Source organism: Bison bison, unplaced genomic scaffold, assembly GCF_000754665.1.
Source record: "Bison bison bison isolate TAMUID 2011002044 unplaced genomic scaffold, Bison_UMD1.0 scf7180017864180, whole genome shotgun sequence".
Classification (NCBI taxonomy): Eukaryota; Metazoa; Chordata; class Mammalia; order Artiodactyla; family Bovidae; genus Bison; species Bison bison.
Genome location: NW_011494752.1, coordinates 6,447,074 through 6,459,653, shown reverse-complemented (window position 1 = coordinate 6,459,653; position 12,580 = coordinate 6,447,074). Strand labels below are relative to the sequence as shown.

Genomic DNA, 12,580 nt, shown 5'->3' with positions numbered 1-12,580 from the left:
AATTAAAACCTTTTATTGTGTAGGTATTTTATTCTTTCATTTAAAGACATGGACTGATGCTTGGCTTGAATATTCTTCCTTATCGTTAACATCGTATTTGTTCAAACAAGAAAATTTAACCCTTTAAACCTAAAGTGAGGTTTATAAACTAGAAGATTCTATCTTTTCTTAATCTAAATTCTAACAGTATTTGTTTTTTGAGGACGCCCAGTTCCACTCTTGTTGGAGAATTATATATACAGTGAACTCTAACTGCCAAAGAGTCCTGTTACAGAGCATACTAAATGGCAAGTGTGAAAAGCAGAATCTTAGCAACCAAAAGGAATCAAATGTGATAGCAAGAGTTCATGCTATTAAATATTTAACTTATCCTCACCATATATTTCTCTTTTTGTTCTTTGCTCAGCCCAGAATTTCTTTTCTTCCTGAGTTCAGCAACCTTTTCCTTATATCGCAACTGCCTCTCTGATGGTGCCTAAAAAGAAAAAGGAGAAAATCGAGAAGCTAGCTAGAAAACTCACTATGTAATTAAGTCTCTAAACGAAAGTAACATACACCAAAGAAAGGGTAGAGGGAAAAACGGTCAGGGTGGGATGTGAAGTATATTACAGCCACCCTGTGAATGCTGCAGTTAATTTTTAAACTCCAAATGGGGTTCCCTCATCACCTAGACCACTACCCTGTCAGTTAAGATGAGTTTAGGAAATGTACTTACTTTAATATTAATCCAAATGGAATATAGATTAAGGATGGAACAACAGGAATAAAATCAAGATCATTTCAATTCATTAGGCATTTATTGAATGCTTACTGCTTTCCAAGCACTGATACGGAAAATGAATAAAAATTTAAACACTGAATAAGAATAGAACCCAAGATAAACAATGAAGAAAAGTGTAGCCACCTCTTACTGAGTGCTTATTACCTGCCAAGCACTGAGGACAGGTACTTATGGTACTTTACATGCATAATTTAGCTGACTACACTGCCAGGTAGATATTATTCAAGGAAATAAAATTGAGGGAAGTTAGCTGACCTGCCTAAGACCACGCAGCTAGAGTAACAGAATCGCAGTATTCAAATCCAGACCTGTCTGGCTCCAAAGTCAAACTTCTTCCCGTCACCATGCCTCCTCTGCTATCCACTTATAATCTAACCACAAAAACAGACATCCATATGATGAGATATGAGTATATAAAATGTGCCAAAACCTAAACTAACATTCTGAGAACATTGCAAATAGGAATACATGAGGAAGAAATTCATTAATGGTACAAGATTTGGGAAGAATTCCGACAACAGCTAAGAGTTGCACAAGGCCTTGAAGGAAAAACACAATCTCTTCTTGGTATAAGTATAGAGTTCTAGGCCGAAAAACAGCAAGAGAAAACACCAAAGGCATTCGGGGGCAGGGGAGGGGACAAGGAATTAAGCATAATCAACGTGCATGAATGTTCAGAGAGACAAGAAGATTAGAGCAAAGCAGCATCTTGGAATCCAACAGCAAAGAAAAGTAGAAGAAAAATGACATAATCAACAAGCGTCAATGCTAAGAAAAAGTCACTGGTGCCATTGGAAACATACCAGCAGAGTAGAGGGGCCTGAAAGTAAATTATAATGGGTTAGAAAGTGGATGAAAATGAGGATATAGAGCAGAGAATATAATCTTGCAAATAATCAAGATTACCTATTATTATCACAAGTAGCATGATTCCTTCATTTATGAGGTAGAAGTTTTGTTTCTAGAAAATTTACTATTTGGAAAAAGCACTGTTTCTAAGTTTATGACTGAAGACCACTTATGAAGACGCAGCACAGGAAACAAGAGGAGTGGACATAGCTACAATGGTTATGGGGCAGAGAGAATCCAAGACTCGGCTCTCAACTGTGAACGGCCGGAGCGTTAACAAGGCCCGTACCTGGTGCCTGGTTGCATGCCTGTTGTTGTCATCTTGCCTGTGGGACAGCATCCTTTCTTCTATCTGCTTATCCCGGCTCTGTGCTCTCACCTGCAACCATCAACAACGTCAATCAATCCACCTGCTTCTAAAACTATGTTCACTTAAAGTGTAAGAATACAGCAGTAATCCCTTGAATTTACACTGTACTTTCACTTTCAAAGGGTCTTCACGTTAGCTCAATCTGTATAAGAAACAGATAAGGCAAGCTTCATATTCTGTTTTCTCAGCCATTATCTGAGAATCAGAAAGTGACATAATTACAGCTGGATGGTGGTAAAGCTAGGATTTTAACTAAGTCTGATGACTCTGAGCCTCTTTCCACTGTGCAATGCTAAGTGTGAGGAAGTGCAAGAACAGAGTCAAGAAGTACAAAGAAAAGGTTAGATACTTCAAGTCTAAAGGGAAACCTAACTGCATTTATGACCTTAGATAAACCACCTTCAATTACCAACAGTCTCAGATTCATCTACTGGGCAGTGAGGACTCATATCCAACTCCCTATTTCACATCAACACTAAAACTCAACATGGTCAAAACAGGGCGACTAACACTCTCCCACAAATCTGCTCCACCCCCAAACTCCTCTATAGCAATAAATAGTAGCACTTTTTAAACAACCGATCAGGTCAAAAACTTGAACATCAATGATGTTTGATTCTTCTCTTTCCCACTTCACATGATATTCATCAGCAAGTCTATCAGGCTGCCCCTCTCCAAAACACATCCCAAGTTCAGCCAATTCTGACCATCTCCACTGCCAACAGTCCAAGCCACCATCTACTGCCTGAACCTCAGAGTGGCCTTCCCACAAGTCTACCCTGTGTCAACTCTTTCCCCCTCCAGTTCATTCTCCACATACCAGCAAGCTGTGATTTTTCAAAAGTGTTCTGGTATTTTGCTAAAGCCCTCTGAATGCTTCTCATGGCTGTCAGAACAAAAGCATACTCCTTTTGCCAAGGCCTACAGGCCCTTCATGATCTGGATCCTACTTCTTCATTTCCTATCACATTTCAGCCTCACTAGCCTACTTTCCATCCTTCAAACCCAACCATTTTTTCCCCACCTCACAGCCTTTGAGCTTACCCATCCTTCTACTCAGCATCTAGACACAACTGCCTCTTTGCCATCACCCACGGCTCAGATAAAATGTCTTTCTTCACAGCCCAAGCAAAAGCAGTGCCACCTTGTCACCTCCAAAACAGTCACTCTCAGTTTAGTCTTTTTGTTTCTCACAACGTTTACCACTAAATAAAATTCATACTAATTTTCTATGTTGATTATACCTCTCCCCATGAAAATGTACACTCACTGAATACGGTCTTTTGATTGAATAAAAATGGTAATATTGCTGATTGCAATCATTTATCGGAAAAGTCAGAGTAATTCTGTGCATGCCAAGTATTTTAAAAACTCTGGGGCTTTTAATAAATGTGAGGAATTAGTCTAATGTTTCCATTTGAGATTCTAAATGTAATAAAATATGTATCTTTCAGAAATACTCCTGATCCTCTAACCACACGGTCCAGTAGTAAAGATGGATTATCCTGAGTCTGATTCCCTTTGAAACAGAGACCACAAAAGAGTAAAGTTCAAGAAATATGTTTCTCTTTCCAAAATTTTCTTCCCCAAACTGGAAATTGTCTTTCTCTATCATCCAACAATTTTATACCTTAGGAAAACTTTTATGTAAAACCATCCATAGTATTAGATTATTACATTTAAAGACAAGTAGTAACAGACAACTCCCCCAAAAAAACAGGGATCACAGTTATTTTCAGAAAAAGAAGCACCTAATGCCTTGTCAGCTTCTGAAGGAGAAGACGGAAGAGCTATTTCTGTTTTGATCTGGTCTCATACTAACATGAAGATAATGGCAAGACCTACCACTTCTACAGTCAGCAGAATAAACTGCCTTACTTATAAGAGAAAGTTGAGATGAAGGAAAACAAGGGTAAGGGTCCACATACTCAAAATTCACGTCAAGTACCGAGAGTATACTGCTTTACTGAAAGACTAAACACAACACATAAAAAAGCTTTCTCTCCTGTGGTCCACTTGTAAATAAGAGAACACATTCCTGAATCAGGGAGGATTAACGTTAACTAGGGAATCTCATTTTTCTCAGGAGGAATCTGGCCCAGACAGGAACAAACCTGTCATACTGGCCTTGTTAGCAAAATAATCACCACAAAAGCAACAATTAATACTTTGGTCTAACCAACCTGGATACCCTATCCAAATACTACCTGAGCAATGCGTTTAATTAATAACATTTTCAACTTGTTTGTCCATAATTCGTTTTTTGGTTTCTCCTTGGTAGCAACAATCCAGACAGACACATACAAAATAGGGTCTTAGGTTCTACTCTTAAATCCATTATTTCAAATTCCAAAAGTTATTTAGAACTGTATTTTTCAAGATTGTAAGACAAGAATTAGCCAAGAGTAGGTATGATTGAGAGTAACAAAAAGGAGAAGTATTCCATAGAAGTAGACATAGAGGAAGAAAATTTAGAAAAACCTTTAAAAAGTAAAATACCTTCACAGATTTGTAAGAGAAACTAATGCATAAATACTGAGACCACATATTTATGCAAATTATTCCTTTGTGGAAAAGGTCCCTAGCAATCTTTGAAGAAAATTTTCAACAGAAAATATTGATGCAATTAGAGGGTGACGTTCCAAATATTTCATAGATAATCCCTTTGTTAATTTCTCTCAAAGCACTCCTTACAGACAATAATCCTTTCATTAGTCTGTTTTCCTTTCTTTAAACACAGCTGTTTCATAATGTTTCCTCCACTAGTATGTAAGAACAAGGACCCTGCCCATCTTGTTCACACTGTATCCCCATTGTTTAGCCAAGTGCCTGGCAAACGGTAAGCACTCAATAAGTATACGGTGAATAAACGACAATATATAATTACCTTGCATTCATCAGCTGAGAGATTATGATAGAGAGGGCATCCTGATATGGAGAAATGTCTCTCGTGTTTTCCTGTAAGGTGTCCTGTTAAAAGAAGAAAAAACTTAACCTCAAGATGAAAGATCTAAGCTTGGAAAGTAATAGTTTTCACTAAAATAAACCTTTTTACGATACCATTTTTATCAAGTATATGTCTGATTACAGATTAAATCCATCAAAGGCAAGGGTCATAACTTGCACCCACAATAAATTATTTTCTTCTACAGGTTGGACCTAACCATCTCTGAACATATTTGCATATATTCAATATAAATTGTAGTTCCTTCTTTTCTGATCACGTAGTTCTCAAATTCCAAAATGTCAGAAACCCATAAATTTACTTAAAAGGCACAAAGTTATAAGCAAGAATATTTTCTTTTGGTAGAACTTAACTTTCCTATGCTAAATTGATCAAGTCATATATTTAATAAGTGTGGTTTCTATTGTGCAATGTTATCCAATCTAAATTGAACTTCTTACAATAATCAAAAGAAGATGGAGATGGAAGTGGTCTTTTCTAACATATGAGGAAATATACTTTGGTAATTTTGGACCAGATTAAATATATTCATTTTTGTGGAGGGGTGGCTGATTTTGTTTAAAGATTTAGGCTTCTTTTATAATCAAACTTTTAAATTATTACTACTTCGTTTTTAAAATACATAATCAAACTTTTAAACAGGTAGTTTGTGCAAGGGAAAGAAGGAAAAATACTAGAAAAGACAATACAGAAAGCTCTTTTTTATCTAAAGGGGTATTTATTTTTCTGTTTTTCACATGGTTTGTGAAAATACACAGGTAATTGATTATTTCATTTTTATATGTCTCTTCAATCAAAACGTTCATCAAACATCTAAGACTGAGACAGATGGTGAGACAATGCTAATGAGATAAATTAGCTAAGTTAAGCTGCAAATCTACAAAATTCTTTCTTTCATGGAAAAAAGACATTTAATTTGTAGTAAAGGAGACATTTAAAAGAGATTTAAAAATTACACAAGATTTAGAGAGTAAGCTTTAAAGGGTAGCAAAAGAGTTGGACACGACTGAGTGACTTCACTTTCCCTTTTCACTTTCATGCTTTGGAGAAGAAAATGGCAACCCACTCCAGTGCTCTTGCCTGGAAAATCCCAGGGACGGGGGAGCCTGGTGGGCTGCCGTCTATGGGGTCGCACAGTCAGACACGACTGAAGTGACTTAGCAGCAGCAGCAGCAACACGGAATTCCTTGGTGGTCCAGTGGTTAGGACTCTGCATTCACTGCCAAGGGCCCAGATTTGATCCCTGGTTGAGGAACTAAAATCCCACAAGCTGGGCAGAGCGGCCAAAAAATATATAAATAAACAAATAAAGGGTAAAAACAGTGCAAGTATTGCAGGATAGGAAAATTAATACAGGGCTTTACAGGTGGCACTAGTGGCAAAGAACCCTCCTGCCAATGCAGGAGATGTAAGAGACGTGGGTTTGATCCCCAGGTCAGGAAGATTTCCTGGAGGAGGACATGGCAACCTACTCCAATACTCTTGCTTGGAAATCCCATAGACAGAGGAGCCTGGCAGGTTACAGTCCAAGAGGTCACAAAGAGTTGGACATGACTGAGCACACATACCCAAGAACAAGAGTTAATATAATAATATGCAGGCTGCCATTTCTCCAAGACTATATTATTAAAAATCCTGCCTGCCAATCTAGGAGATATAAGAGAGACATGGGTTCAATCTCTAGGTCAGGAAGATCTCCTGCAGAAGGAAACGGCAACACACTCCAGTATTCTTGCCTGGAGAATCCCATGGACAGAGGGGCCTGGCAATCTACCATCCATAGGATCACAGAGTTGGACACAACTGAAGCAACTTAGCACAGCACAGCACATATTATTAAAAATGCAATCTTAGAGATCCACACATTTATCTTAGACACCAAAAACTACCCTCAGTGATCAAAACCTATGTACAAAATGTAAAGTATCATGGCTCTAGCAAGCCTTTTAGATATTATGCATCTATCTGTAACTTCTAAATAAATTATTCAAGTTTGTTTTATTTTATAATATGTCAACTAAAACCAATCTGCCTGTATTAAAAGTTTATAAATGATAGCTGTTCTATTAACCTAGCAAATTCCACTGCTATGAATTCATCCAGTAGATTTCTAGAAAGACACTAAAATATATATACATACAAGGCTATCAATTAGAGTCCTGTTCTAAATAGCTTTTAAAAGCTAAAAAAGGAGAAACAATATAAATATCAATCAATACAGGGCAATTCAAGTAATTTCTGAACTTTCAAATATAATGGAATTCTCTATATTCTTTAAACAAGAGGGACCGCTGAGTGCCAACAATGTAAAATATCTAAGATGTCAAACCAACCATTGTTTATATTCCTTTTTATAAATAACAACAGAGAAAGAAATATATGTGCGCATATACATGTGTTATGTATGTATAGGAACTTACTAGAAGTATTCATACACAACTACCAATAGCAGTTTTTATATCTAGGACATATTCTGGGGATATGAATAAAGGAGAACTTTTACTTAGCAATCAAGCCCTCCTAAAGGGTTTTAATTTTTCACAAGCACATCATACTTTCATACCAAAATTACCAAAAAAAAAAAACCCCAAAAAAACACACCCCACCCTCAAACCTAATGACATTGTTTTGGCTAAGACGAGGAGTGGAACAGGATCAAGGATCATTGCAGAAGCTCAAGTTCATACTTTTCAAGCTTTGCCAGACATTAAAACCAAAAGTCAAAGTAAACTTCCCTATGATGCAAAAGATTTATATTTACCCTCTGGTCTACCACATTCAGAGTACTGAGTTCAGGGCATAAATAACACTTAAATCAGACCCCTACTCTAACCTCATCTCCTCCTCCCCATTCTGGTCTATATACCCAGGCACACTGGCCCCTAAAGCATTACTCAAGGTGGCTAGGCACTCTCCTGCCCCAGACCCTGTCCACTTGCTGTGCCCTGTGCCCTTAATGCTTCTCTCCCACAGACTCAAATGGCTCACTCTCTCACTTATTTCAGGTTTCTGCTCACGTATCAGCGTATCAGAGTGGCTGTCCCTACACGGCACGCTCGTGTGCAGGTGCAGTATCCTACCCTCACAGCACACATCTCTAGCGGATTATGTGTTATACATCTGTTTGTCTTCCCCAGTTAGACCACAAGCTACAAGAGGTAGGGAATTTGACATGTTCACAACTCCACCCCCAGAATTTAAAACAGTGCCTGGAACAGGAAAACATTCAGTAAGCACTGAATGACCGGTTAAACAGTACATAAAATAAATGGAACAATTTAAGGATGCATGGACAGCAACAAGCAGAGTTGAAAATTCCTTCTCTTGCTGTGTGGCAAGGAGATCCTCTTAAAGTATATTAGCTATCTCTTGCATTAGTATTTGTATAATACCATCTATTCTTAGTTTTTCATTATTTATCTCAAGGAAATTGACTTAGGCCTGAAACAACTACCTCAAGTAACAACTGGTATAGCATCCAGGGGAACTCTGCTCTAGTTATGCATTTGATGGGTTGAAATTACCTAAGAAACTGCTGGTAATTAAATACTAGGGAAAACATACTGGTAGTCTGCAAAGCAGCAACTTTTTCTGTTCTACCTTTTTTCTGAACCTGGAGGCCACATTCAAAGGCTAAACTGGTAGACAGAAAGAGAGGCTCATTGTCTCCCAATCAGCACCTTCCAACTCTAGACAAAAGTTTAGACCAACATCTGCACCTAAGCTCACTTAAAGAACACACGTAAGATTTTTAAAACATTACTAGAATCCCTCAGTAAGGAGAAAAAATAACTCTTAAGGAAACAATGATATAATTAATCTATCTGAGAAGAAATATTTATCTAGTTTATACTTCTAAGCATACAAAGCCACAAGACCTAAAACTACTAAAGTCACAAAAGGTCAGGGTCTCATCTATACTCCTCACTTTCAGTGCCTCTTGACCAAAAAATGTTTTTCTCATTTCCTTAATAGCTATGGCCATACAACCATAATTTATTCACCTTACACTCTATTATTAGTCCTCGATACGCTTGAACTATGTACCATACAATGAGGTATTTGGAGATAACTGACGTTCTGTTTTTGTTGGAAAAATTAAAGAATTTTTCACTGGGAAGAGTTCTCAATAAACTGAATGGTGCATCATAGTTAATTTCCTTGTAACCAAATCTGTTATTATGGACAATAAGCCAAGAAGCAGGAATGCTTTTATCCAAGTGAGCAATTCAGTGTTATTCTAAGCAGTGGTCATTGAAGAGCCTAAGAAACTAAGTCGTAATGAACACTAAACATTTATGGGTGATCCTAATTCCAGAGAGAAAGAAAATCACACAATCCATGGTGTCATGACGTGGAGGCACACTTACCTAGGGAGTTACAGCCTGGTGTAGGACACTTCATATTGAAATTGTAGCTTTCGTGGAAGCGGCGGCGCTTGGGGCGATGAGAGAGATCACTGCCCGAGTCCTTCAGGGACATGTCCTTGGCAATGCTCTCATCGTGAGACACGTTGGGGCTGGAGATGTCTATGTCAGATTCAGAAGAAGGGGCATTTCCAGTTGGCGTTCGAGGTGGAGACTCATCATGATCAGCTGTATTTTTAGTTTCTAAAGTAAAACAATTGTAAAACTCAGGAATGGAGTTTATTTTACTTATAGGGTTATTATATTCAGAAGAGTTTACAGGCTTCCCAAGATCCTCTTCCTGTGATTTAACCAGGAACTTTTGCCATTTATCTGCCATAAAACTAAATGCAAAATGAAGAAAAACTAATAACAGCATTCCTCTTCTGCAACTTTAAATTCTGACTAAAATTCCATTTGAGGTTTACATGATACATTTCACTAATTTGTGCTTCTCCCAAGCCCCAAATCATGAATAATCAAACCTGGATGGAAATAAACTTTTAAAAAACACTATCATCCTACTCTCTTGCTGGGAGATACATAGAATGGAATATAAATGAAAATGATTCTTTCTGGATGACACTGAACATACCTGGTGTGAGTGTGAAAGGACTTGACTCTGAATCAGGTGTTGCAAACCAAATGCCTACTAGTGCTGAGCAAGGCCAAATCAAGAGCCGACTGTCTCTCTCAAAGGGATAACTACTATTCAGTTCCAGTCAATTATGTAGTGAATGGCCACCTAACGTTCCCAGAGCTTTCCATTTTTTAAAAGAAACTAGTAACTCATGTTTTTACATAGAATCTTTGTTTTTTCAAATACTGGCCACTTTTTTTTAAGAAAGTAAATATGATGCCATCAAACCAACAGACCATGTTGGCAGGTTAGAAGTTCAGTAGTCCATAGTCTTTGCTCTAAGGCCTCTAATTTGGCCTGGTGAATCACAACCTCAATAGCCTACCATTCATTCCCCATTACTGACAGTCATTCCTCCTCAGAACTTCAGAGATAAATGGACCCATAAGCATGACTGCAAGAAAATCTGCTTTAAGCCTTCTTTATCTGTCAGTAAGAGGTCGTCAGTTTCTTTTGCCTATTGCAAGCCAGATCAAATAATACTCCAGCTACTCTGGACCTCAAGAGTAGCAGAGTATCAAACTGTCCTCAGCAAGAGGTAAGAAAGGAATCAGACAAACAGCAATCACCTAGCTGAATTTTGTACTGGGCATCTATCTGCAGTGGCTCCAAGCCTCTTCTAAGAGGAAACTGATTAGATCCTCTCTGTAATGAGTCCAAATCACCCATACCCACTCACCTCTATCTGAGAAATCAACCACTTGTTCAGTTTCTGAGCCAGATGAACGAGTCTGCCGAAGCGGGTATTTTTTCGGAGTCACTGGAGTAGGCTGCTGCTGACTACGGGTCACTCTCCTGGTAGAATAAGCAGGCTCCTCAGTGCCAAAAGACTGCAAATTTCGAACAGGACTGGAATCTGATCCCGATTTTAAAAATAATAAAACAATTAAACAAAAAAGAAAGAAATCTGTTTTATATTCCATTAGTGTGACTTATTAGCATGTAGGTTCTCCTACATATAAGCAACATAGAGATGGTAGAGAGGTGCAGTACAGCACAGAATTAATGGCTTAGGCACTGGAATCAAGGCTGAATGTAATTCAATTCCACTTCATCATACTAACTAGATGGGCATACTGGGCAAGTTAATCTCTCCAAGCCTATTTCCTGATCTATTAAAAAAATGGGAAAATACTAGTAACACATTCCTCACACATTTGCTGTGAGAAATAAGTGAAATAAATCATATAAGGGACTTAATAAGATCCTTAGATATCTAAATGTAGTGCTTTATAAATATTAGCTACATGTTCTTTCTTCCTTTAACCCACCAGAAAAGAGATACTCTACTACTAAAGATATAACAATACACAAATATTTCCTTTCTTAAAGGACCTTTCTTTCTTCCTGATTACCCTGTCTGACACTCTAAAGCAAAATAATACTAGATTCATAAAGGGTAAGGCAGGGATACAACTTTAAAAATTTTTGGATGCAGAAATCTATTCTGAAGCAGCCAATAGTTCTTTTACATCTCCAATCTGAAGACACTTACAGGAAAAAAAGCAATTCAGAAGTTAAAGTCTATTTTAAACAACAGAAGATCCTAATATGTAAATCTTACAGATTCTTCAAATAAAACTGAAATTCTCAAACTCTCCTGTAAAACTTAGCACACAGCTCAGTTTTCAGTTTGCATATCTCCAAGGGGCTCCATTTACAATGTAGTCTACATTTTGTTTTAGAAAGGGCCATGTAACATGAATCATAGTGTGAATGGTGTCCTCAGGAGTTGTGTAACTTACTGGTGATAAAGTGTTACTAGAGAGACTAAGTGCTCAGGTATTAGGTTGGTGCCAAAGTAACTGTCGTTTTGCATTGCTGAACTTTGCTGTTTGATATTGGAATACATTCTTAAATAAATGTGGTTATGTTATACATCATTTTAATGCACGTTTCTTGCTTTATCTTTTTGCTAATGACTTATTACTTGCTGTTTATTTTTAGACTATAGAAATGATGTTAGACAAAAAGCATATTCAAGCAATTTTTTTACTTGAGCTCAAAATCGGTCATAAATCAGCAGACAACTCACACATCAACAATGCACTTGGCCCAGGAAATGCTAATGAACATACAGTGCAGTGGTGGTTCACAAAGTTTTGCAAAGGAAGACAAGAGCCTTCAAGATGAGAAATGCAATGGTTGGCCATCAGAAAGTGACAGCAACCAATAGAGAGCAATCTTCAAAGCTGATCCTCTTACGAACACACAAGAAATTGCCCAAGAAGTCAACGTTGACTCTCTATAGTCATTTGGCATTTGAAGTAAATTGGAAACGTGAAAAAATTTGGTAAGTGGGTGCCTTATGAGCTGACCAAAAATTTTAAAAATTGTCATTTTGAAGTGTTGTCTTCTCTATGCAACAAGGAACCATTTATCGATTGGATTATCACCTGTGACTTGACGACGAAAAGTGGATTTTATACAACAACCAGCGACCAACCAGGTTAGTGGCTGGACAGAGAAGCTCCAAAGCACTTCCCAAAGCCAAACCTGCATCAAAAAAAGGTCACGTTCACTGTTTGGTGGCCTGTTGCAGGTGTCTGATCCACTACAGCTTTCTGAA

The 12,580-nt window shown here is 37.7% G+C and overlaps 1 protein-coding gene across 2 annotated transcripts in view; it reads right to left on the bottom strand.

Moving 5' to 3' along the window:
• The window catches only part of KAT7 (K(lysine) acetyltransferase 7), a 34,574-nt gene that overhangs the window by 16,354 nt on the left and 5,640 nt on the right, over positions 1-12,580 (bottom strand). Inside the window, exons 3-7 of one of the 2 annotated variants that reach the window (XM_010842770.1) lie at positions 10,691-10,867; positions 9,336-9,575; positions 4,888-4,970; positions 1,920-2,009; positions 377-475 (exon numbers count right to left, since the gene is read on the bottom strand). In XM_010842770.1, coding sequence (XP_010841072.1) covers positions 377-475; positions 1,920-2,009; positions 4,888-4,970; positions 9,336-9,575; positions 10,691-10,867 — 689 coding nt within the window. The remainder of the gene's footprint in view (positions 1-376; positions 476-1,919; positions 2,010-4,887; positions 4,971-9,335; positions 9,576-10,690; positions 10,868-12,580) is intronic. The other variant, XM_010842772.1, reaches the window with a different exon arrangement.